Below are 26,010 nucleotides of genomic sequence, written 5' to 3'. Positions count from 1 at the left end.
GCTACTACCACAACAGTAGGAACAAAATGAAAATATATTTACCTGGACATGATGAGGAATTTTATGTGTCTGTGTAATTGATGCAGCCTCCACTTCTGCAACATTGAGGACCTGATATGAAAAATCAAAAAGCTCAAAGTGCAGCTGCTGCCCAAGCAAGTATATTAAGGTGCAGCCACCCCAAGCTACTGAATCACCCAGCACTTCACGATTGTTTGATGGTACTTGAACAGTCTCTTCTAAATATCCCTATGTAATACAAGCATTAGAAAATGTTAGCAGCAAAGATATCCAGCATTCACATACAACTAGAAACTTGTAGCTCACAACAGTGATCAAGTCATATTTTTCCTATTCTTTTTATTTATTTTTTCTTTGCAGAGATGGAAAGAATATTATCACAAAGGCTTTGGCTCTGTTTTTTAATTTTTTTGTTCCGTCTTTTATTTTTATTTTCTGTTCTCAAAACATTAACAAACAATAAAAAACACTCCTAATACAAAAATTACTTTCATTTTTATGTCATATCAAAGCACTTTTTCAAATCAAAAACAAAAAACACCCTCCAAAACATATTAACAAATAGAGCCTTCCCCTCACCAATATAGGAACCTTTTATAATCCGGATTCATGTAATACCAATTTTTAGAAGTGAATTCATTGTATTGGTACAAAGTGACATGAACGTTTAAGATGCCAGCCTCTCAATCAATAGGCCAAATGTCAGATAAAACCCAACTTTATCTTGGCCGAATGTCCTAGACATAAACCATTAATGATGAAAAACTAATGAGATGCCGTGAAATCATTATGTGTTTCCAAATATAGATATGGCTCTTTAGCAATTAACTTTTCTTTTATAAGTATTGCAGTGTAAATATAGTGATATACCCCTTTCAATTATTTGAACTATAAAGTACAAATTTAAACATAGATGCTACTTGGAAAAAAATTATGTATCAACAAATAAATGCAGACCTAGAACATTATATATTCGGAAGAACTATATACAATTTCAATGAAACACACATGTTGGAAGATTCTTCCTTACAATTTGGAGGCCACTATATATACGGTAGAAATCCTTTGAGGTTGTAATGTCAATGAACCCTGTCTTTGGTGCTGTACTCCATTTACTACAATATTTATCCAGCGCTGCACTTGTAAAAGCGAGGGCATATTCCAGTACACTTCCAGTATTCATGTTAGCCTTGTACAAAAGATCTGCAACAATAGGAAGACATCTAAGCCCTTAAACCGACGAGCCATCAAAGCAATGAAAAAATGACAAAGACACCTAAAGGCTAAAGCTACTGAATAAAGAATTTACATTTTCAGGACTAGCACTGGAATTATGAAACACAAAGATCATGGGATGAGGTGTAGGCCCCTATCCTTTCCTTCTTTTTAGTAGGTAGGACCTTTAACTTGATCTTGCATCTACTATAAACCGTCTAAACTAAACCAGTCCTGAACTAAACCAGTCCTGAAAGTAAAATTTAGAGAGTGGCTGGCCCAACTTTATCGATTTTTCTTTCAGGCTAAGAGATTTAATAAGTAAACCATGCAATGAACACCAAGGGTGCATTTGCACATGCAGTATAAAACTAATCAATTGAATCAAGGTCATCAAGACTTGAACCAACGACCAAACAGAACCAGATTTTGGTACCATGCTGTTAAGAAGTGGCCTAAAAATGTAAATGAAGCTCACAAAACACACTGACACTAACAAGGGACCCAAACCCCCATATGATATCATTATGCTAAAAATTCTGATTCCTAGATAACCTTCAAGCAATACAATCCTCTCTTATCAACTTGAAGTGTCACCCAATACAAAAAGAAAGAAACTCACCAAATCCAATTCCCAATAATATGTCCACATCAATCTTAGATTCCAACACAATATCATCACCTGAAACACTTATTGCCAGCAAAGCATCTTTATTCTCAACACACTATTTTATCCAGAGTTTCAAAAAGTTGTGCCATGACCCACTGATGGGATGCCACATTGGTACAATATCCCAAAAAGATCAGTCACTATCGGGGCTATCCATATCGGTTCATATGGCCTAGATTGAACTAAACCATGCCCCAATGTAAGACTCAACAAACACATGCAATGTCCTCATAATCCAAATCGATGCAATCCTTGACATCCTTCATCGTGATATATGTCACAAGTTGGCATATTAGCAGTGTTGCACTCAAAAATTCCTTGAATAGCTTCATTGCTGTTCTCAAAGATATGTCCAGTCATGAATTTGGCACAAGTTTTATATGCATCCTTAATGAAATTATACACATTTAAAGAATGACATAACATCTCAAACAAATGTTCCTCCTTGACATGATTTGGGTACAAACCTGGTGGAGCACTGTGCAACTGGAAAGAAAATGTAAAGCTTTTTAAAGTGACATTTGCAAAATTTCTGGATTATCATGAGCAGCAAGTGTGAATCAAAGCGAATAGTAAGTTTGAAAACAAAGTCTTGGAGGTTTTAGGGCATTTCTCTAATGGTTTTTATCCCGGAAGAGCAATTAAAGTTATTAAGAACAACATTTAAAAGCCCACATCAGATCTCACCACAACAGAATCTTACCAATTTGCTTCAAATTTACCATTCATTCCCCACCTACATCCTCCTCTCATCTCCATCACTCTTCATCTTTCTTATTCATCAACTTCTTCCAGCTAATTTGTGATAGACTAATATGCTTCACTCATCTATTTATTAGCTTCTAACCATTTTCCCAAGCTTGCTTTCAAATGGTTCCAATTTTGTCTTTTAAGGTTGTTTCTGAATGCATATATGCAACAGTAACACAAAAAAGATGCCTTGAACAAGCCAAAAAAGAGCTATTCCTATGGTAACCAATCTGTGTTCCAACAAGTTTTAGCAGGAAGTTCAGATTTCATAAGATAAAGATGACACCATGAAAGGGATGGATAGATGCTTATGAACATTATACTGTTACAACTGCATCACAGAGATTGAACTGGCAAAAGTTCTGTTTTACCTGCACATAAACAGGGATAAATAACAGACAGATTGGAAGATGTGCAATTGCGCACCTGCAGCTTCTGCCTGTTTTGATATGGTGTGGAAAGATAATGGATTTGGACACCTAGGGTTTGACACTACAGCAGTAGTGGCAGCTTTAAAGAGGTTGACAATAGGGCTATCGCTACCATCTTGAGAATGCAATATCTGCCCATCTGCACCAGGAAGTAAACCCAACCATGGGGCAATTTGCATGAAATGCATGGTATCCACTTCTCTCTGTTGAGCATGCAAGAATGCAAAAGTAAGCAGAAATCACTCAAGCAGGTAAAGACATTGACAACATCAAAGATGATGAAAAGTGATAAGATGACAATAATCAATATCATTGGCTTCCATCATGCTTAATAACATTTTATAATTGGCTTCCATCATGCTTAATAACATTTTATATTACTGATTATGAAAATGTGAGAGATAAAATCTCAATGTTTAAATGAAAGGTTTTTAATTATATAGATCCATTCTGAATCTTCTTATTGAACATAACTGAGTATATGAAATATGAAGAAACAGGTGTACCTAGATTCTTTAGTGTATGTAAACAAAGGATCTAATTGATAGAATAACCATTGTTTTTAGACTCTCATTTCATGACGAATACCTTTGCAAAATTCGTTTGCCCCATAGTTTGTGTCCCATACTAAAAAGTTAAAATTTGAATTTTTCACATACCCTTTTTATCCTTATTTTGAAGTTTGTAGCATGAAAAGTTCGAAGCAAAATAATACAAAGGTGATTCTGGGAGAATAGACGAAAATTTGAGTTGGCAAGGAATTAAATGCTCCATAAAATGTCTGTTTTCCAAATGAGACAAATTATGGGGTCAGAGGAGAATATATTTTTTCGCCTTTCTTTTATCAATTCTTATCTATATTTGGATCACCACTTATACCAAAAGTAAAAAAAACAGGAAAAAAGACAGATTTGAGGCTCCTACAATGCTTATGCATATAGAAGTAATTTCACATGATAAACATCATGAGCAAGATTGGTATTTGTTCATGCAATTGATTCTCAAGTCAACAAAATTGAAGACTTAAAAATTATTTGTTTCAGCTTCATTCAAGGAATTGATTCTGTATCCAGTCCTATCGCAAAGCATGGCGATACCATGATATAGGTTGAATAAGCAGAAAACTGACAAGAAACAGCTTTCCAACGCTATTGATAGCAAAATAAAAAATCTTTTGGGTTCATCAATTCTTGCAACAAATATGGAATCAGGAAAAATCTAACTCCTTAATTCATTAGAATTCAGGCAACATTGAAGCAGAGAGCTTTTCGGTGGTGACAACACCATAAAGATCTAAGACCACAACTCAGATTTGTGAAAAGATCCTATGAATGCAGTAAGAAGAGGACTTATCAATTAATACAGAATGTCCCACAAAGCAATGTTGCGTGTAATGGATTACTTTCTTGCTGTCTTTCAATTTTTTTTTTTCTAAGATGTATAGCTCCCTCATATTTTATTTTAATTTTTTTTTTAGGGAAAAGTACACATACTCCCTTCAAACTACCACTCCATTGTTAATGTTCCCCCCAAACTATCAATTGTGTCGATCTCCCCACTAAGGCCAACAAAAAGACAAAAATGACCATAGAACAGTTTCTATAAGACAAAAATATCATTATAAATTAACAGAAAAAATTTAAAAAATAAATTTTAATTTTTTTAAAAAATTCTTATAAATTGTTTTCTTTTTCTTCCTTTATATATATATATATATATATATATATATATATATATATAAAATAAAAAATTTTGGAAAAAAAATATAAAAATATAAAAACTCCCTATAAATTGGATTTTCGTTTTTTTTTTTATAATTTTTTTTTTTAAAATTTTTAGTTTCTTCTATATTGTTTTTTTAAAAATCTTTATAAATTGGATTCTTTTTTTCCCTTTTTTAAAAAATAATTTTTTAAAACATATCCTTATAAATTGTTTTTTTTTTTAATTTTAATTTATTTATTTTTTTTATTGAGGACATTGACAATGAAAGAGTAGTAGTTTGAGGAGAGTATGTATACTTTTCCCCGTTTTTTATGTCTATGTTGCAATTAAGTGTAAAATATTGATTAGTAAAGGAAGTCCAAGATTGAATTAAACAAATATAACACAGGTATACTGATCAGTAAAGGATAAAGTTGATTTGGGCGTCGGTGTGGGTGTACCAAAAGAAATTCCAACGCATTGTTAATATTTTTGAAGTTTGCAAATTCAGGAGCCACTGATTTAACTAAAATCTGAACTGCATTTGCTTCAGTGAGAAATCCCTAGACACAGTCAATTTGATGAAGAGTTTAGGACACTAACCAACACAATATCAAGAAGTCCCATCCAATATAATATGCTTCCAATCTCCTTTATCCCACGGAGAACCTCTGCTTTGAGCTCTGACTTTGTCCCCCAATTAAGTTGTTCTTTCACAAGTCTCATACAACCTGTATATGGAGAATTAAATTCACAAACTAGGAAAGGAGAGACTGAGTCCAAGAAAATGGGAGCAGAAACAACAAGAGCATGCATGCTAAAAATCTGATATCTCAAAAAGGAACAATAACTTCAGTGGATATGAAAACTGAAACACCACAAGAAGATGGTTAGTAGTCCACAAAACTGTTTTTCCCTGTCGACCTTACATGGGTTCTAGCACTGAATACAAGTGACTAAAGAACCCATGAAAAGGCATCATGTTTTGGTCAGCTTCAAATCAGATTAGTGAACACAAGCAATATATATGCCGAATTCCTAATGAGATATAAACCCGTTGTGCCAATTGACAATTGCTGTGTCGAACAAAAACATGCTTAAACTTTTCAGAAACACGTTTGGACACTTTAGAGAATTGTCCACTTCCATTATTTCAAAGATTTCCAGGAGTCTTATCTTTTGTAAGAGACCTAATTTTGCATTTGTCATCTCAAGTTATTCTTAGTGGTTTTTCATATACAAGAAACACATGTCGATGCATCATTTTTTTTTTTTGATATGTAATATCCAAATCTTATTAAAAGCGTAAGGCGCCTCAAAGTATATAAGGAGTATACAAAAGAATCACTTAACTAGAAAAGGAAAAGCGAGCAAGAAAATCATCATAACTAATTGACAACAGGGACACATACGCTACAATCCAAAGATACAATGTATGAAAACAAGAGGATAAAATGTCCTCCAAGAACCTCTCGAAGTCCTCAAAGCACCTATTGTTCCTTTCTTGCCATAAACACCAAAAGAGGCATATAGGCACAATCTTCCAGACTGCGGCACTCCTCCGCCTTCCAGAAGACCACCAACAGGCAAACAAATTGAATACCCGTCTCGGCATCACCCAAGCCATCCCAAAGCGACTAAAGATGGCATTCCACAAAGCAGAAGCAACCTCGCAATGAAGAAGAAGATGATCCATCGTCTCCTCGCTTCTCTTACACATGCAACATCTGTTTATCACAATAACGTGTCGCTTCTTGAAATTATTTAAGGTCCAAATTTTGCCCAGAGCCGCTGACCACGGAAAAAAGACCATTCTCGGAGGAGCCTGCGTCAGTGCGTCCGCCACACACTCTTCCAGGGGAAACTCCTACATTCAGTACAAAGCCAAGGAGTAAAAGAGGGACTTGACCTTGAAGAGGCCTATTTTGGAGGAAATCCACCATAATCTATCTTCACACTCTTGTCTTATTCTGACTGAATGTAACACCTGGAGAAAGGAGGCAAAGACTTCCAACTCCCAATCATGTGACTCTCTAGAAAAACTTTTTTTTTTTTTGATAAGTAAATTGTATATATCAAAAAAAGCGCAATGCGCCTCTAAGTACACAAGAGAGTATACATAGGTAGCCCAATATAAACCCAAAAAACAGACCCCAAAGAAACCCAACCCAACTAAAACCACAACCAAACGAAAAACCAAAGCAAGAACCCAAAAAACCCAAACACTGAAGCCCACAAACCCACCACCAGCCCTAAAAAAAACCAGAACCCTAATGCACCTCTGGAGGAAAGGAGAATGCATTTTTGGTCCCAACACAACCCCGACGGCGATAGTACCGCTTCGGAGAAAGTCTCTCTCTAACCTCATAGTTGATGGAGCATTCTAAATTCTTGATTTCCCGCTTCCCTTTTGCCTTAGAGGTAAAGGGCTCCCGCTCTTCTTCAATATTCGAAAAGAGATTCAAAAGACTCTTCTCATCACCTCCTTCACCATTAGACAGTCCCACACTAGAGGCGAAATTCACCGCATCTATAACCACCTCCGAATAGTTCCCCACCCCCTTCTCGGAGGGTTCCACTACAACGTTGGCAAACAGCTCCTTGTTCTTCTGCAACTGCTTGGCAAGCTTCTCCTTCACCTTCCGGGCATACCCTACTTGAGATTTGGAAACAGAGGAATAAATCGGAGCACCACTCTCTGACATTCGAGGAAAAGGTTCGCTTATTCTCAAACCCAGCTCAGCCGCATGCTTTCCCGAAATAGAACAGGTCTGTGAATCTTCGACTACAACCTTAGAGCCCTTTACCGACGATGAAGCCTCCTTCATCCCAGGCAGAGAGGAAGAAGAAACATTTCTAGACCCTAAAAACCCCCGACGTAGCAACCCTTTCGCCGGAGCAGTCTTAACGGGTTCAACCTCCTTCGCCGGAACAGCACCAGCTCCCACCGGAGGAGCAGAGACCACCACCGGAGACAAAGGAGAGACATGGGTACTCACCAGAGTCAACAACCAGTTCTGGGTATTCTCCGGCAACAGAGCAGCCTTCGTCGGAAAAACAGGGACCGTCGCCGTTTCAAGAGACACAGACCCCGACGCACAAACCTGTTGATTTGACTCCGGATGCACCTCCGTCAACGACAGCCCCACCAATGCAAGCTCGGAATCATCGCTGGAAACCCCGGCGAGACCACCGGCAACCGGCGCAAATACCTTAGATACGTACGCCTCCCTACGATCGGCCAGAACATCAAACTCTCCCGGCGAGGCAGGTCCACACTGTTAAGACTTGGGCAAACACTTAACACGACGCTTCATACCCCTACGCCAAACTGTCTTGAAATACCCAGCGTGTTTGGGCTTAAGGAAAGACCCAAACTCGCGAACACCCAGCCCAACTAAAAGTCCTTTAACTAACCCAGCTAGGACCCGGCCCAAAACAGAACGTAAAAGACCTAGCAACGTCTTATTCTTCTTCTTCTTCTTCTTCTTCGTATGATCCGCCGCGGGGATAAAACATGTAACCAGATTAGCAAGATCCGGCGACTCCAACGCCAAACAATCCACCATCACCCGCGACTCATACTCACGGTACCCGGGCTCGAAAGAGTCCTTCACCGGGAAAAGATCAATGAGTTGCGAAGATCTAACCCTCCTCCCAACGGAAGGCTCCTCAGAACTAGCCGCCAGTCGAAGAACCTCCGCAAAGGAGCGCCCAGGGTGACATCCAGAGATGGATTCTCCCAAACCAAGCTTGAGCTGCGTCCCTGGAACAAGGTGCGCAGAGGCTGTTGGACCCAACAACCTCCGCAACTCATTTGCAAACCGACGCCATCCCCTCCCTCCACGGCCCACAAGTAGCCAAATGATTCCTTTACGACCTCCCTCAGCAAAGACGGCCACCTCCAGGAAACTACCTGCCTTATTAACACCCCCATGCACCATCAAAGCCTTATCGCCCTCGCGGTATGACTTGGCGATATCAACCTTCAACAGAGATTGACTCGCCTCCTCGACCATATCCACCAACCATGAAGCACAAGGTTGGCTCACGAAAATTACCCCTACGAACCCTTTTCTCTTTTCCTCCAACCGAAGATCAGGACACCCTTCCTTCACTGACAGGCAAAAGGATTTCGCTTCTATGGAGAAGCGCCGTTCCATAGCGGCTAACCAGAGCCTAGCGCACAGCGCCGCCGCTAGGGCAGAAAACTATCTTGCTAACCTAAAAAATGTAGAGGGAGAGAGAGAGCAGAGAGCAGAGATCCTTCCTCTCTACAAAAACTCATATTCCACTGATTGGAACCACCCAACATCTCCATATTAGCCGCAACTGAGGCATCCTTCGCACAAGCAATACCAAATAAAATTGGAAAAGCTACCTTAAGAACCATATCTCCACACCACAAATCATGCCAAAAGCTAATCCTAGTCCTATCCCCCACCACATGTCTAGTAAAGCCTTTGAGAGTCTCCCACGTTTTCCTGATATTCTTCCACAACCCCACCCCAAAAGCTCCTCCAGGCTCAAGAGAACACCACCCGCCGCATAAGCTTCCAAACTTCGAATCTACCACCACTCTCCATCAAGCATCTCTCTCAATCCCATAGCGCCACAACCATTTTCCTAAAAGAGCGCGGTTGAACACCATTAAATTTATGATACCCAGCCCTCCCTCCTTGATCGGAGTGCAAACCTTTGACCAATTCACCAAGTGATACTTGAACATGTATCATATTAAATAATACTTGGAAAAGGTTGATCATAGGTTGGCTAGTTGGAAAAGGTTGTATCTTTCTAAGGGAGGTAGGGTTACTCTTATAAAGAGCACTCTCTAATCTTCCTACTTATTTCTTGTCCCTATTCCTTATACCTGCTTATGTGGCCAAGCGTATAGAGAAGCTTCAACGTGAGTTTTTATGGGGTGGTTTAAACGAAGAGTTCAAGTATCACTTCGTCAACTGGGACAAGGTTTGCTCTCCTATCTCTGAAGGTGGCTAAGGGATCAGGAAGTTAAGAGTGTTCAACCAAGCTCTGTTAGGGAAGTGGCTGTGGCGTTATGCGCATGAAAGAGAGGCTTTGTGGAGAAATGTCGTGGATGCCAAGTATGGTTCTGAGTGGGGTGGTTGGCATTTTGTTGATACTCCTAGGCCTCATGGGGTGGGACTCGGTATATTACTAGGGGGTGGAGGCTGTTTTCTAGCCACACCAGATTCGATCTAGGTGATGGGTCCAAAATTAGATTTTGGGATGATTTTTGGTGCGGAGAAGCGAGTCTCAAGGAAGTTTTTTCTAGGCCTATACAACATAGCTAGTGCAAAAGATGTGTCTATTGCGGACAATATGAATTTCACGGGTGGTCTCCTCAATGGAATGTTAGCTTTTCGGTTGGTACATGATTGGGAATTGGAAGTGCTAGCCTCGTTCTATACTTTGTTATATTCCCATAGAATGAGCAGGGAAGAGGAGGATAAAATTTGGTGGGTTCCGTCTAGGAAAGGGAAGTTCGATGTTAGATCTTTTTATAATATTCTGGCAAGTAAAGAGGCTAGTCCTTTTCCTTGGAAGAGTATTTGGCGCACCAAGGCACCCTTGAGAGTGGCTTTCTTTACCTGAACGGCGGTGTTAGGGAAGATCCTCACTATTGATAATCTTAGAAAAAGGAATCTTATTGTGATTAATAGATGTTGCTTGTGCTAATCGGATGGTGAGACGATCGATCATCTTCTTCTCCACTGTGAGATCGCTCGTTCTTTATGGTATGCTATATTTAGTCGGTTTGGATTGTCATGGGTCATGCCTAGTAAGGTTGCGGGCTTGTTTGCTTATTGTTGGTGGTCGGGAGGTCGTTCTCGGAGTGCTGTTGTGTGAAAAATGGTTCCTCTGTACCTCGTGTGGTGTTTATGGTTAGAAAGGAATACGAGATGCTTTGAGGATTTTGAGAGATCCTTGGAGGAACTCATGGCCTTCTTTTTCTACACGTTTTTCACTTGGACAGTAGCTTGGCTCGCCCCTTTAGTGATTAGCTATCTTGATTTCCTTGTTCTTTTCTCTTCTCCTAGTTAGGCAGTTCTCTTGTATACTCCTTGTGTACTAGGGTTGCGCCCCTCTGCACTTTTGATAAATAAACATTACTTATCAAAAAAAAAAAAAAAAAAACTTGAGCGCGCATCATATTAAATAATCAAAACATGTATTGTAGCTGTCTGTCTAGATCTCACAAAGTTGCAGTGTTTGACATTTAATGTCCATCTCAAAAAAGTGACATTCGTTTCATGCATTACACAGACTCATCTAGAATGTTGGGTTTAGGAACTCTTCAATTTATAGTGGAGAATAATCTTGACAGAAACTGTCAATAAATATATGTAATACAATAGCGTTTTCTTTTTTAAAGCAAGTTCACATTTGAGCAACATTCATTATTGTGTTTGGCCAAATGTACTACTCTTTCCTACACAATACGTGAAGGCACATGCATTTTAACAATCAACTTATTCATTGTCCTGAATTTGGGTATTTTCTTGTTTCTTTTCGCTTGGTAATTTAACTCCCATGCTCTGCATTTTTACTTTGAGATTTTAAACTATGAACAGAAAAGATGAGAAAGTCATCAAGTTTAAGCAGATCATACTTTGATAAAAATAAAAACCGCGATGATAGCTTTGGTGGTGTCCCTATTACTTTTTCACTTCAATATAATATTTTACTTTTTTTTATTCATGTTTACATTATCCCTGTATGAACCATCAACAAAGATTCCCCTAATTTCAGTAACATTTCTAAATCCCAAATGTATTACGGTCTACTTTGATGCATCGAAAAGCGTCCAATGCTGTCGTCAGCTTTGAATGACCAAAGTCTTTGCAACAGTTTTGTTTTGCATTTTACACTATGTGAACGGAAGATTGTTTCTAGTAATGATGTGAATAATAAAGCAAAAAAAGAAAAAAGACTTCAATAAAAATTAGCCCGTCAGGGGTGAAAGCTCCTGGATTACCTGGTAACTGGCTCTGGCGGGTGGGGTCAGTTATCCGTAGGAGTTTGACTAACGGTGAGGATTGTTGTACAATATGTGTTTGTGACGTGCAATTAATCTGAGTAAAGTTCTCCTACGTTATCAAAAAAAAAAACAAATTTGCAACAGTCTGGTACCTGTAACACCTCCATCAAAAGGAAGCAATCCAATAGATTTTGGCAATGCTTCTTGCAATCCTGTGATCATTGGTTCAAGTGTAGCTATCTGAAACATGCACGCGTGAAACATTAGACAAAATCACAATTAAGTATCATCTTCAAATAAAATCTCAACATATATAAGATACATAGAGAATGTTTTAGATATGTTCATGCTACTAAATGAACATTAATACTGTGATGCAGCATCTTATACGGTTCAGTACCTAATCACTATGGATTTAGAGATTTTGGGGCTCATACAAGAATGATCATCCACATGTCATACAAGAATGATCATCTACAAATGTCACAGAAGAATGAAATTTAAATGATTATTGGTCCTAATATATAAGAACGAATCAATTCAAAACAACTTGAAACACGACAATCAACTCTAGGTTAAAAAGACTTTCGATGATGTCTTCTACGTTGAGAAGCTACACAAGAAAAACATGACATATGACTAAGACTTGAAACTTGACATATTTAAGTAGAAATAAAAGGAAGGCCAAGACGACAGTACCACTGAAATGGAAATAATGAAAATTGGATGGCTAGAGGGAAGAAGGCCTGAAGTCAAGGAAATTAAGTTCACCAACTTCATGCCAATGCCAATCTCCCTCTCCATCTTTAGATCTTGAATACACAGAAAATGATAGAAGATTATGAACCACTGAAGGGACTAAGAAACATTGCCAATACACAACAAACTAGAAAGAAATGGGGGAACAACTAAAATGGATGATTATAACATGGAAGGGCTAAGCTGAAAGGTCCTCAAACCTTAAACCTTCGCCAGAGAACCATTAGCAAGAGTAATACTCTATGGAGATTTTATAGAATGATAATTGGATAAAATATTTAGACAATCAATTATATATATTCAAAAGCTCCAGTATCAATTATATGTATTGCGAGTGGATGATTTAAGTACCTAACTAGACAAAGGTAGATGTGGATGAGGAGAAAATGGCCTGTTTATGAGATATAAGCTTCATAAGGGACCTAATTGGCTGGCTAAAATAGTTTGCCATGCAAATCTCAATAGTAATCCATCGACTGATATTGCGACCACAATGAGTACATCTACGGGGTTCTCAACCTCCACACAGAACATTAGAACCGACATAAAAGGCAGCTAGGGCTGATTGACCACCACTATGATTCAAACCCAACTGAAAACCACTATCTAATAGTGCAACATGTTGAATTCTGGAAAACACATTAAGAAGTGAAGGAGAAGATCCAGCTTGAACCAGACCTAAACTAGTCTAAATCAAACTGAACTAGGCTAACTTGGAGTAGACTATGTTGAACCAGATGGAGTTGAACTGAGTTGAACCGGCTGAACTGAACCAAACTGTTGAACTGATGCAAGTTAACTGCAGTCAATTTGATAACCTATAGCGGGATAAGATAAATCCAGACAACTGATAAACTCGGATAACTTGATATCTTATTTTAGTAACCAAACAACCCACAATTGGATAAGATAAACACAGATAAATATAAACCTGAACGACTGTAAACATGGATAACATGACACCTTATCCCCACAACCAAACACCCCTCCATCTACAAAATGTACCAACAATGATTCCCCTGACACTTTGCAGCAACGACATTTACAACTGAACAACAGAAAGCAAATAAACAATCAAATCAGCAACAAATCATCCACTACCAGAAATTCTGATGAAAGAAACTAAAGACGATCGTGTTTACGATGATGATTGTTACAAAGGCATAACTGGAACCATTTAACAAACAACCAACATTTTTTTTTTTTTTTTTTTTGATAAGTAATAAGTGTATTAACAAAACGGGCATGAGGGGCGCAACCCATGTATACAAGAGGTATAAAGGGTAATCCCTATTGACTAGAAAAAGATTTACAAAGCTCTAAGAAATCAGAAAAGGTGGACTCATGCGAGTTCAACCAAGTCCCGCTCCAAGAGAACAAAGTATGTAACGCCAACTTCCTCAATTCAATCATGCTGCTCTCCTTATCTTCAAAGCTGCGTGCATTTCGTTCACACCATAAACACCACATCACACATAATGGGACGAGCCTCCAAATACGCAAAGCATGCCTATTACCCAATTGACCCCTTCAAATTGCCAAAATATCACTCACCTTTCGCGGCATAGCCCAGCTCACTCCAAAGAGTTGAAAGAAAACACTCCACACCTCATTTGCAACCTCACAATGTAGGAATAGATGGTCAATGGACTCTCCCCAGTGTTTACACATATAACACCACTCCATTACCATAACATTCATCTTTCATAAATTGTCCAAAGTGAGGATCTTTCCTACCGTCGCCGTCCACACAAAGCAAGCCACTCTTGAGGGAGCATTCACCTTCCAAATACTCTTCCACGGAGCAAACGCCTGCGTCAGTGTAGAGAGAGACTTATAATAGGATTTCACTTCAAAGCTATTTCTTTTTGACGGAATCCAACAAATTTTATCCTCACCTCCACATCTAATTTTTTGTGAATACAACAATGCAAAGAAGTGCGTTACCTCCTCCAATTCTCAATCATGCACAGGCCGAAAAAACTGTACATTCCAAGTAATAATATCATTCGGTCTCTCCATGTACTCCTTCACCCACGCATTCTTATTACATGTAATATTGAACAAAGCTGGATACATGAGTTTCAAAGGGCGTTCCCCACACCATACATCATGCCAAAAGAGTACTTTTGTACCGTCTCCAATATCATACCTCACATGTTGTGCAAAGCCTTCCCACCCCCTTCGAATACATTTCCACACTCCCACTCCATATGTTCCCCCTACCTCCTTGGAACACCAATCATCCGTTTGCTATCATATTTAATATGCACTAATTTCCTCCATAATGCCACCCGTTCTGTCACATACCTCCATAGCCATTTACCCATCAAAGCTTGGTTAAATTGAACCAAGTTTCGCACCCCTAATCCCCCAAACTTCATTGGCGTACACACCTGTGACCATTTCACCAAATGATATTTAAATTTATCCCCAATTCCACCCCACAAGAAGTCTCTCTGTAATTTTTCAAGACGATTTGCCACCCCCATTGGAATAGGGAATAGAGATAGGGAATATGTTGGTAAATTTGAGAGTGCTTTTGATCAGTGTTAATCTACCTCCCTTTGATAAGTACATCCTCTTCCAACCTGCCAACTTATTCTCCATTTTTGCAATTATGGAAGACCAAATATGGGCTGCCTTATAATGAGCACCCAATGGCAACCCCAAATATATAATTGGCAACGAGGTCACCCCACACCCGAGTATGCTAGCCAGCCCTTCCACATCATCTATTTCTCCCACCACCCTAAATGCCAACATAACATCTGACGAAGCCCTAAACTCCATTGACAAGTAAGTTCCACATGACAAACATCAGTCAAAGGCTTATGTAGATTTTCGATGAAGGCCAGCACAAAAGAGGAAAACCAATGAGAGGATAAATGGGGAAGAAAATAAATGAAAATAAGAAACAAAAAAGAACCATACAAGATTAAAATTCACAAAATATAATATAAAGGATCATTACTCTGACAACATTTACAAGTTAGGGTTTGTTTTTTTTTTATAAGTAATGTGATATATAACAAAAGCGCAAAGGGGCGCAACCCATTTACACGGGGAGTATAAAAGAGAGCGCCTAAGAGGGAGAGAAATGAAAAAGAAAATCAGAAAAACTAATCTCTAACGGAGCTAGCCAAGCGGCCGTCCAAGAGTAAAGAGTAGAGAAGAATTTGAGAGAGAGATTTTAAACTTACTCTACCTTTCCCTCTCAAACTATATATATAGAAGAATAGCAAAATAGGATATAACCCCAAGGGGTTGGCCTAGTGGTTGATGCTTGTGGTCTTAGGGAGTATCACCCCATAGATCCCAAGTTTGAGACTTGCTAGGCGCAAACTCCCCCTTGGGGCACACCCCCTGGTGTAAAAACCAACGATTTACCCTGATATGTGTAGGAAAGCTTCCGAGGGCACGGTGCACGGGCCCGAAGTTTACTCTGGAAGGGTGGATCTAAAGAGCCCTGCCTTGTCGAGGTTCCCCGTCATAAAATTAAAAAAAAAAAGAAAAAAAAAAGAAGCAAAATAGGATATACTTATGTGGTAAACTCTACAATAATTCCATGACCTCCAACAGTTTTGATGAAAACACAAAATACAATTCAATTAAATAAGAAAATTTAACGATACCACAGAGCTATACAGACTGACATATACATATTAGCCAGTTGGAACAACCCATGGCATGAAGGGACTGCCTCTAATCACATGAAAAGAGCTTATAATTATTCCACAAGTGATTATATTAAAAACAACACTATAGTGGCCAACAAGATGGATTCTCAATTTCATCATTAAGGACTTCAGAATAAGCGTTAACTAGAACAAGAAAAATGGTGAACCAGAAACAGATGTAATCATTATCCTACAGCTTTTAATGTTATCATAATTCAATTTGCCTCAAGAATATTCATCTATGTGCTGCGAAGATGTGAATGGAACAGTACAGAGGAGTGATTTGATTTATATTGGAACTGCTAAAAGAAGGGAGACAAAAAGAGTAAATGAAAATGGAGATAGAAGTTACAATTTTTAAAAAGGCTGAGATTCCAGATAAAATTGAATGGGCTATAAAGAATTCATGTATAGTTGGGATAAAGGTCTTCTTGAGTAGTTGTATCTTTCAAGTTGCATTGCAGACCAACAAAATGCACATATACAATGCTTAAGCTGGCTGACAGAATGTATGATATCAGATCATTATGCTTTTGCAAATTCAGACATGGTGTAAATTGTGCCTAATTAACAGTCAGAAATCTGGGTCACACAAGATGCTGCCATGACAGCAACAGAAAACTACAGGCTGTGAAAGCTATTCAGAGACCTCAAGGGTCACTTGCATGTAATTAAACTAAAGGATTACATGACACATAAAAGACTCGCTAAAAGTAACAGAAGAAAAGTTTGCAAATAACAGGTTTCATGCATAGTTATCCAGTCTGTTGATCTGATCTACTACAATTGGATTTTACAGATTCCTTTGACAAATGAGCCAATTTTCATGAATATATTTTAAGTAAAAAAATATAAGTAACAATCATTTTTTTTTTTTTGATAAGTAATAAAGATGTATTAAACAAAGCGCAGAAGGGCGCAACCCTAGTACACAGGAAGTATACAAAATATATATATATATATATATATATATATATATATATATATAAGTAACAATCATGACAGCATTTGTAACTCGGATGGAATCAATAGTACTAATAAAAGTAACAAAACAAAGCAAATTCAATCTAACAGCTTGTACGCCTTTCTGTGCAACATTAAATTCAATCTAAAGCTTGCACGCCTTCCTGTGCAACTTCACATGATTTTTAATTTTTTTTTTAATTTTAATTAATTTTTTTTCCGACAGGTAATTCATATCAATTTTAACGAAGCATGACAAACCTTATTTGATATATGATCTAGAAGCGCTCGAATAAGCCAGGGCAATGATCTAGATCCCAGCAGTCTTGCAATGGAAAACATATGGGGTATTCCAAAAAATCCACTATGCAGTCGTGCAAAACTTTGATGAGCGTAATTCAAATCCTATGATAAAAACAAAAAAAAAATAATTAAGAGCAAATACAAACAATATATCATGACAAAGTAGAGCTATATTGAAAGCTACTCATTATTTTTTAGCTACCAAATATTTACAGAAGTGAGTTAGGTCAATAATACATCTGGTTCAAACCTTTTTTTTTTGATAGGTAATGAAGCAAATTTTATAAAAAAGCGTGAGCCTCTCCCTCCCCCCAGGTAGATCAAACAAGAACAGAAGCAAAAAAAAGCAAAAGAAAACCCAACACCCACAAAGCAACCCAAACAGACACAGAACCCAAAAACTAACAACCCAAAACCACAAAGAACCCTACACCCTCTTGTAGGGTGTAGAAAAGGTAAATAAGAGTTATGAAACTGTAAAAGTTGCTTTCGCAATTACGTATGACAGCATCTTAATTATAAAATACAATAATGTGATAAAGGTACGTTCCTTACTTGAGTACCACAGTAGAAGTTAGGCTTGGCATGGGGAACTGATGGCTTCTGAACAGGAACAAGGGGAACCTTTGATGATCGGATAAAACGCTGAGTAGTATTGGAAAGGATAAAGTTTGGTAAAAAGTCGCTCTGCATCTCTGACCAGATCTAATAAACAATAACAAATTGATTAAGTGAAGACTAACAATTAATGACACGAGCAATAACATCGCATTTGTCAAAGTTCTAGTGTAATAACCAGGATTTGTCCAAACAGCAAAAAAGTAAGAAGATACTTGATAATTTCTATAATACAAGATATCATCTAGTTATCAAATCCAATATCCATAATCCAATGCATAAGATAAAGGTATTGGGGAAGTTTTCTATACTGCTAATACAATGAGTGTAATTTTAAAAGACTAGGAGTAACCAGTTTCAACACTGATTCCCAATGATGTGTCACCACCAGCCTTGAAACCATCATTCATTCAAACGAAAAATTAGTATATAAATGGACATAAAAAACAATGTCTCCTTTGCATCCATCCTCTTCCATGAATTTGATAAGCAAATAAGTGCGGATTATATAAACAGCTGCCATAGATGCTTACTTCTTTGTTCTGTTATTAATGTTCACAGTATTATCCATTATTCACATTATGTTGCAACAAATTGTATAACACACACATGCTGTCAAAGACCAATGAAAGAATATAACTGTCTAGAGCACAGGTCCTCAAATTGGAGGAGGGAGGAAGCCTTGCTTGCTTCCTTCCCCCTCCCCCCCCCCTCTCTGCGGTTTTCCCGTTTGTTTCGTTTTTGCTTAGCTTTTTTCTCTTGGTGCCTCATAGCACAGCGCCTGTCGTGACTCCACCTTGCCATCGCCACCGCATCTCTCCATCGCCCTTTTTTTTGCTCCGCTCCTTGCTCCGATGTTTTTTTTTTATAAGTAATGATGATATATAAAAAAAAGCGCAGAGGGGCGCAACCCACATACACGGGGAGTATAAACAGAGAGCGCCTAGGAGGGGGAGAAAAGAAAAAGAAAATCAGAGAAACTAAGCTGAAGATTGGGTTTTTTTTGTTTGCTGATGTGTTGTGGTTTTTTTTGTTGTTTTATTTTTTTCCCTGTAATTTCTTGCTTGTTTTGTTGTCCTGGTGTTTGGGCTTAGGACGTGAATAATTTTCCGGCCTTTCGGGTCAAGAAGAACTAGTTTTGGCGTAGTGCTTTTGCTCATGCCTGGAGAATGGCTACCTATGTCCCAGATTGAGTCTGCACCGGGCATATCTGTTCTATATGCTGAAGATTGGGCATGGGTTAGCGGATGTAGACGTTATAGGATTTCGATGTAAGATTTGTATGTTTTTGACCTCTATGACGTGTAATCCTTTAGCGTCAGCTGTGAATTTTAAAGCTTTATACTCTGTGATTGTAAGAGCTTTCATACTCTTGATTATTCATGAATGAAATCGGAATGAATTTCTCTTCAAAAAAAAAAATAATAATATAACTGTCTAAAACAAAAGATAAAATATTTATAAGATAGCTGCCAACAAAGTGCCACATAAAAATCAATGTCAACTGAAACCTATTGTTGGGAGGTCCAGTGACTCTAGGATTTATGCGTTAGTTTGTTTTACTAAGATATTTTAGCGAAAGTCCTTACATTAGAAACACAAACAGTTTGTATATAAAAGAAAAAACTTGCTAGCACCAACTGGAGAACTCAGTCATTACATTTCTCTTTTCTTGGCCACTAAATCATGCTCTTAATAGCTGCTTGAAGAATAAAGGAATTCAAGTGCTGAAAGAAATTGATAACAAATTATCCAAACTTATTATCCTCATATACATCAAACATTTTTGTTTCGACATCAACCATACCGAAATTAACAATGTATATTAAATCTCACATGCATCCTAAAATTCAAAACAATTTTTTTTTTTTAATTCTCACTATTTATTTTCTCAGGAATCAATAAGATTAACAGTTGATGCAGTAAGAGCTAAAAATTTTCTTGCTTTATCTATCCATCCTGAACAAATTGGAACTGAACAGACAGAACAAGATATTACACTTCAATCCAATTCTCACAAACAACAATTCGGAATTCATTATTGGCAGGATTAATATATATCCAAAAAGACTTGTTATACAGAGTGCGTGCCTAAGAGAGAGAGAGAGAGAGGGAGAGAGCATAAATAAAAAACAGAATATGTCCAAAAAAAGAATCAGAGAAAGAAATATTTGCCATACCTGAGAAGCAAGTCGACTTGAAAATGACACAAGAGATATGTTCTCTTGCATCTCATTCAACATAAGACTGAAAGAGTCTATTAGAAGATCTTTTGATAGCAATTCATGGGTGTGTTTTAAGATATCAAGCAGCTTCTCTAATTCCTAAATACCAAACTATTGTGTTAGTTTTCTGTTAATGGAATAGGGTAAACAAACAGCGTTTTTCAATGATAACAAGAATCAAAAGAACAAAAATGAAACTACTTACCACTATAGCGCATAGATCCTGAGACTCAAAACGATCAAACAGAAACTCAAGATTGTCCCTGAAAACCTTGTTCATCCGTTCCGCAATCAAACTTCTTAAATCAATGCTCCTCCCAAGTAACTATACACCATAAAAATATTGGTCAAGTTGTGAGAGAGAGAAAGATTCTAATCGAACCCAAATAAATACATACCCTAAATCTATAGAAATGTGGATTTTAAGTCTAGAATTAAATGTTTACATCCCACTAAATATGTACATGTCCGTAAACATAAATTTATTTATTTGTATAAGTAATTTATTCCCATTAGAAAAGAGTAGAGGGCGCAACCCTAGCACATAGGAAAGTATACAAGAGAACCCGTTATTTAGGAGAAAAAGAACATATCAAAAAACAGCAAAACTAGAAAAAGGCAAACAATTATGTGCTGATATCCATGTGTAAAGGGAGTTGAATGTTAACTTTTTCAGCTTTACCACCGAACGTCTCTATCTTCAAAGCTCCATGCATTCCGGTCTCTTTAAATATACCACATTAAACATAAAGGAGCCAACTTCCAAAATGTTATGACACCCCTCTTGACCTCCCCAACTCACCAACAACTTTCTTACCCTTCTAGGCAAAACCAATTAACACCAAACAAATTAAAAAGCGAGCTACATAAATCTCTTGCTATTTTACAATGAAGAAGAAGGCTCAGCAAAGTTGCTTTGTATTTGGTTTTGGAGTTTGTGTTTCAGCTGAATTACTTTCCTTCTCCTAGGCAATTTTTTTTTTTAGGTAATATCAATTTATAAAAAGCGCAAGAGGCGCAACTCATGTACATAGGAAGTATACAACAGAGCCCACATATACAAGCTTTTAAGCTGAAAATGAAGCACATAAATCTACGAATTCCGCAAGCATTGAGACTTGCAATGAATGCCACAATACTTTCCAGGAGAAAAGTGTTTGGAGCATCCTTTTCTTCAACTCTATGAGTCCAAGTTCACGGTCCTCAAAACTCCGTGCATTCCTTTCTCTCCACAAGCACCACATTACACACAAAGGAGCCGTTCTCCAAATTTACAGAACTGTACGATTACCCCTCTGTCCTCTTCAACTTCCCAAACATTCCTTCATCCTACTTGGCATCACCCACGTAATACCAAACAGCTGAAAAACCATGTTTCATACCTCTATAGCAACTCCACAATGCAATAATAAATGATCAATAGATTCACCACTATTTTTGCACATACAACACCACTCTATCATTATAATGTTCTTACGTAAATTGTCCAACGTTAATATTTTTCCCAACACCGCCGTCCATACAAGAAAGCTACTCTCGGAGGAGCTTTACTCTTCCAAATAATCTTCCAAGGGCCAACGTTAATTGTCCAACGTTAATATTTTTTCCAGCACCACCGTCCACACGAAAAAAGCCACTCTCGGAGGAGCTTTATTCTTCCAAATAATCTTCCAAGGGCCAACCACCGGTGCCGAATTAACCCTTACCTGATAGTATGACTTCACCTCAAAATTCTCTCTTCGAGGGAATCCAACAAATTTTATCCACCCCACCATGCCTAACCTATTGGGAATACAGTAAATGAAGTCCTCTTTAGCCGACCCTCTGATGTCTTTAAAAAAACCTATTCAGCCAGTCTATGGTGACAGAGAACGTGATAGTGTCGAGAAAGAGAACGCATAGAGTCGCGTGATTGAGAGAGTCGTGCCTTTTTGTTTTTTGGATGAATGAAATTTTTTTATAACACCAACAAAACAATTACAATTCTTTCCAGTTGGTCAACTACTGGAAAATAAAACAAATACAGCCAACCCACCGAATCAACAACAAATCTCACCTAAACAATCACAGCAATCCTCAATCTTCTGAGGAAAGCCAAAACCAAAACCAGCCACTTTTTTTTTTTTTTTTTTGATAAGTAAAACCAAAACCAAAACACAAGCCTTTTCCACAGTACAAAACAACTGGATACAAGCAAACTTCCAAACTAAAAAACAAAACAACTACTATCAGATCAGCACTCCTCAGCTCAATACCTGTTGGCTGTTGATGAATACCCCAACTCAAGCATAGAACAATATTCCCAGCACAGGAATTAAACTTCCAACTACACGTAAATTCCACACCCATCCCCAATCTGAAATTTGAAAAAATTCTTAGTTAACACTCGAAGCTTCAGAATCTTCCTCCAACACCAAGTAATAGAAGGGACCTTGAGCAACCAAAATCACCTTCGTTTTATCAAATTCATCTTCACCCAAGCTACCCAAAGAGAGCCAGCCTTAGTGAAGAGATTCCATATATGCTTAAGAATGGATGCTTTAATCCAATCCTCTAGTTTCCTCAATCCCAAACCCCCTTCCATCTTAGGAACATAAAGAGCATCCCAAGAGACTTTTGCTTTGCCAGCACAAGCATCATTTCCATTCCATAAAAATCGATTAAACTTTTGCTCAATTAATCTAATCACTTTCTTAGGTAAAATAAAAATGTTAGACCAATATATCTGGATGGTATAAAGAACCAAGGAAAGAGAGCCACACCTTTTTCTCACACTTTTGTAGTGCAGCATGACAGGGAATTTAGAGAAAATTTTCTAAAAGGATACCTAGAGAAAAAAGTTAAAAGAACAAACTGACATCCCTACCACCACTTGATTTCCAATTTGCTCTTGAACTGCATCAAAATACACAAACATCACATTCAAAATGTGTCCACGTTCGTCAAAACGTACCCATAGTTGTCAAGAGAGGGTCAAACAAATAGACAAAGAAAGCCATTGACCAGAAAGTTTAGGGTTTAACATATCCATAGAGGCCATAGAAAGTTTCAGATTTATTTTCATAATGGTTGAATTTAAGGCAGTCACATAATGGACAAAATATTTCCGTCAGGACATGAGACGTTCAGTAAAGGATCCCTTATTCCAAAAGTATAAGCTAATAAAAAATTGTAGGGCGCCCCCCCCCTCCCCGGCCCAAAATTATATGAGGGTCCAAACTCCCCTACAATGAGTGGTGCCCAACATGTGGGTCCAAACTCCCCAGCAATTAGTGATGTCCAACATTTGGAATTTTTAACTTAAAAACATAGAGTTAAGACATGAATTTTTTAACTCAAGATCACCTGCTCCTTTACCATGATAAACTGCCAATTATCCTAAAAGTATATACTGATGGAAAATGGTTAGCGTAATTATTTTACCATTGTTCTAAAAATCTCTACATAAAAACAGACATGAAAGATATTGAAACTTATGACTTTTCCTATCCCCTTTAATCTTTTAATAAGACATAATATGTGCTCGATCCAGCCCAAAATAGATAGGATGATTTCTGTTCTAGAGTGTCCCAAAATATTTGGGAGTTTCCAAAAATGACAACATAAATCTATTTAACTTCCCACATTATCTTTAAATTTGAACCTACTTTTTTTTCGAATTGAAAACCACCTCTTGGACCACCCAAGGGCATTTGAAAAAGATTGTGATATTTCTTTGTCCCATTAAAATACATGCCAGTTGCAAACTCCCCATCCATTTTGGGACAACCAACACTATGTTTTTTCCCCCCAAATGCACCAAACGACAACCAACACCATGCCATTCCACTACAACTTACCTCTCGTTCCCCTAAAATTGGTAAAGTGGCCCTTTAAAGAGAAACGTGGCTGGGGTTCACATCACTTGCTGCCAGTTACATGTCCCAAATTGCCTATGCTTTGGGGGCCAACACAGAAATACATGAAACTTTGGCGAGAATTAAGGTCAAGATGATAACCAAAGAACAAAACACATAGTTAACCATATTTAGCTCATACCAATGGCCCAAATAAAACCAGAATAGTTCAACAACAAATAAAAAAATCAAAATATTGTATGGAAGTTATGTATTCACCTTCACTCTAGTCATCTTCAATAGTGCAGTGAATCTCATAGGCTGGACAGAATACTTTTCTCCATTGTCCAAGGCGAAGAGAAATGATGGATCAAGTAACTCACTGCAGGATTTTGCAACCGATACAAGGTTTACTAGCTTTTAGTGGTACAGGAGAATAAGCCAAAGACCAAATGGTGTACCTTGCTGCCCAACTCTTATAGTAAGTGAAAATCGTCTCAGAAAGCTTTGTAACAAATATGTCGAAACAGTGATCCACCTACAGAAAAAAATTATAACTCATCATTGACGGTAGAAGAAGAAAACATATAAAATAACTTGTAAAAACATTTTTTGATAAGTAATAATGATATAAAGCAAAAGCGCAGAGGGGCGCAGAGGGGCTCACTTACATAAACATTTTATGTAAGTGGGCATGTATATAGAGACACCTCTCAAATGTTTTTACATAAAAGCATGTGTGTGTCTATCAGTCACTTTATGAACAGTTGTATAGATGCTTTAGAGCCGGTTTGGGATTACGTTGGAAAATAGAGCTTTTGTGTCCAAAATTGAATTTTGGGCTTTTTTAGAGTAATTTAAAGTTCTTTACCAAACGGAGCCATTTTTTGTTAGCGCAGCTTGTTATGTACTAAAAGTACTTTTTAAGTTCTTTAACACAATCTCAAATAGGCTCTTAGTGCCTTACACACTTCATTGACGGAAACATACTGTACCAGATTGGTTTAAGGGAACTAAGAACTTAGCTAGAAGAAATAAAAAGATTAATAAAATTATAAAATGCATGAATATGTCAACATTTTATACTTGATAAAAGTCTCATCAGGGTCAAATTGAGACTTCAAGATTAGTTTCTCTTCAATGTAGGGACAAAAGTGAATATAGAGCCAAGATTTAATTAAGCCATACTCTTAGGCATGTTTAAGATTACATTAGCAATTGTTTCTTTGTGCTGAGTATCTCAAAGAGAGAGATTTGAGAAAGTTTAAAGAAATTGCAAGCCACGTGCACTGCCCCAGAAGCTCTTTTTCTTTATTATAGTCTTCATGTGTTGATTTGGAATGTCTATTTGCGTGTATGTAGCTCATCACCTCATACTGAAGTCAGCAAAAAGCCAAAGTTCTTTTTTACTTCCAAATCCATATCCATGTCCAAATTAATTATTATTATTATTATTTTATTTTATTTTTTAAGTTCAGGGCTACAATGGAATTTTCTTGCACTGATATAACACTCAAAAACTTCTCCCTTGACTTTCATTTTTGATAGTGGAGCTGTTTGCATGCCTTTTGTTCCTACTACTCAACAAATAGCCGATATCTTCACCAAAGGACTTTTCAGACCTAGTTTTGAGCTCTTTGTAAGCAAGTTGGGCATGATAGATATGTATGCTCCAACTTGAGGAGGGGGGGGTGTGTTAGGATTTCTAGGGAATAAATTAGGAAATTCTATTTTTTACAAATAAAATCTGAAATTACTATTTCAGATTTCAGTAGTTTCTATTTCCTGTTCTCTAGCCTAGAGATCTGCTGATTTGATTTGCTGATTTTGTG

At 37.6% G+C, this 26,010-nt stretch overlaps 1 protein-coding gene across 1 annotated transcript in view; it reads right to left on the bottom strand.

Annotated features, from left to right (window-relative positions):
- The window catches only part of LOC132170411 (protein PIR), a 60,618-nt gene that overhangs the window by 744 nt on the left and 33,864 nt on the right, over positions 1 to 26,010 (bottom strand). The window contains exons 19-29 of the mRNA XM_059581392.1: positions 24,640 to 24,716; positions 24,458 to 24,560; positions 20,548 to 20,667; positions 20,298 to 20,441; positions 18,055 to 18,204; positions 17,458 to 17,601; positions 11,947 to 12,034; positions 5,395 to 5,522; positions 3,083 to 3,290; positions 1,052 to 1,224; positions 43 to 249 (exon numbers count right to left, since the gene is read on the bottom strand). Of these exons, the coding sequence (XP_059437375.1) occupies positions 43 to 249; positions 1,052 to 1,224; positions 3,083 to 3,290; positions 5,395 to 5,522; positions 11,947 to 12,034; positions 17,458 to 17,601; positions 18,055 to 18,204; positions 20,298 to 20,441; positions 20,548 to 20,667; positions 24,458 to 24,560; positions 24,640 to 24,716 (1,542 nt within the window). The remainder of the gene's footprint in view (positions 1 to 42; positions 250 to 1,051; positions 1,225 to 3,082; positions 3,291 to 5,394; positions 5,523 to 11,946; positions 12,035 to 17,457; positions 17,602 to 18,054; positions 18,205 to 20,297; positions 20,442 to 20,547; positions 20,668 to 24,457; positions 24,561 to 24,639; positions 24,717 to 26,010) is intronic.

This window comes from Corylus avellana, chromosome ca2, assembly GCF_901000735.1.
Source record: "Corylus avellana chromosome ca2, CavTom2PMs-1.0".
In the NCBI taxonomy this organism is placed as follows: domain Eukaryota; kingdom Viridiplantae; phylum Streptophyta; class Magnoliopsida; order Fagales; family Betulaceae; genus Corylus; species Corylus avellana.
This window is presented reverse-complemented; position numbering and strand designations above follow the sequence as displayed.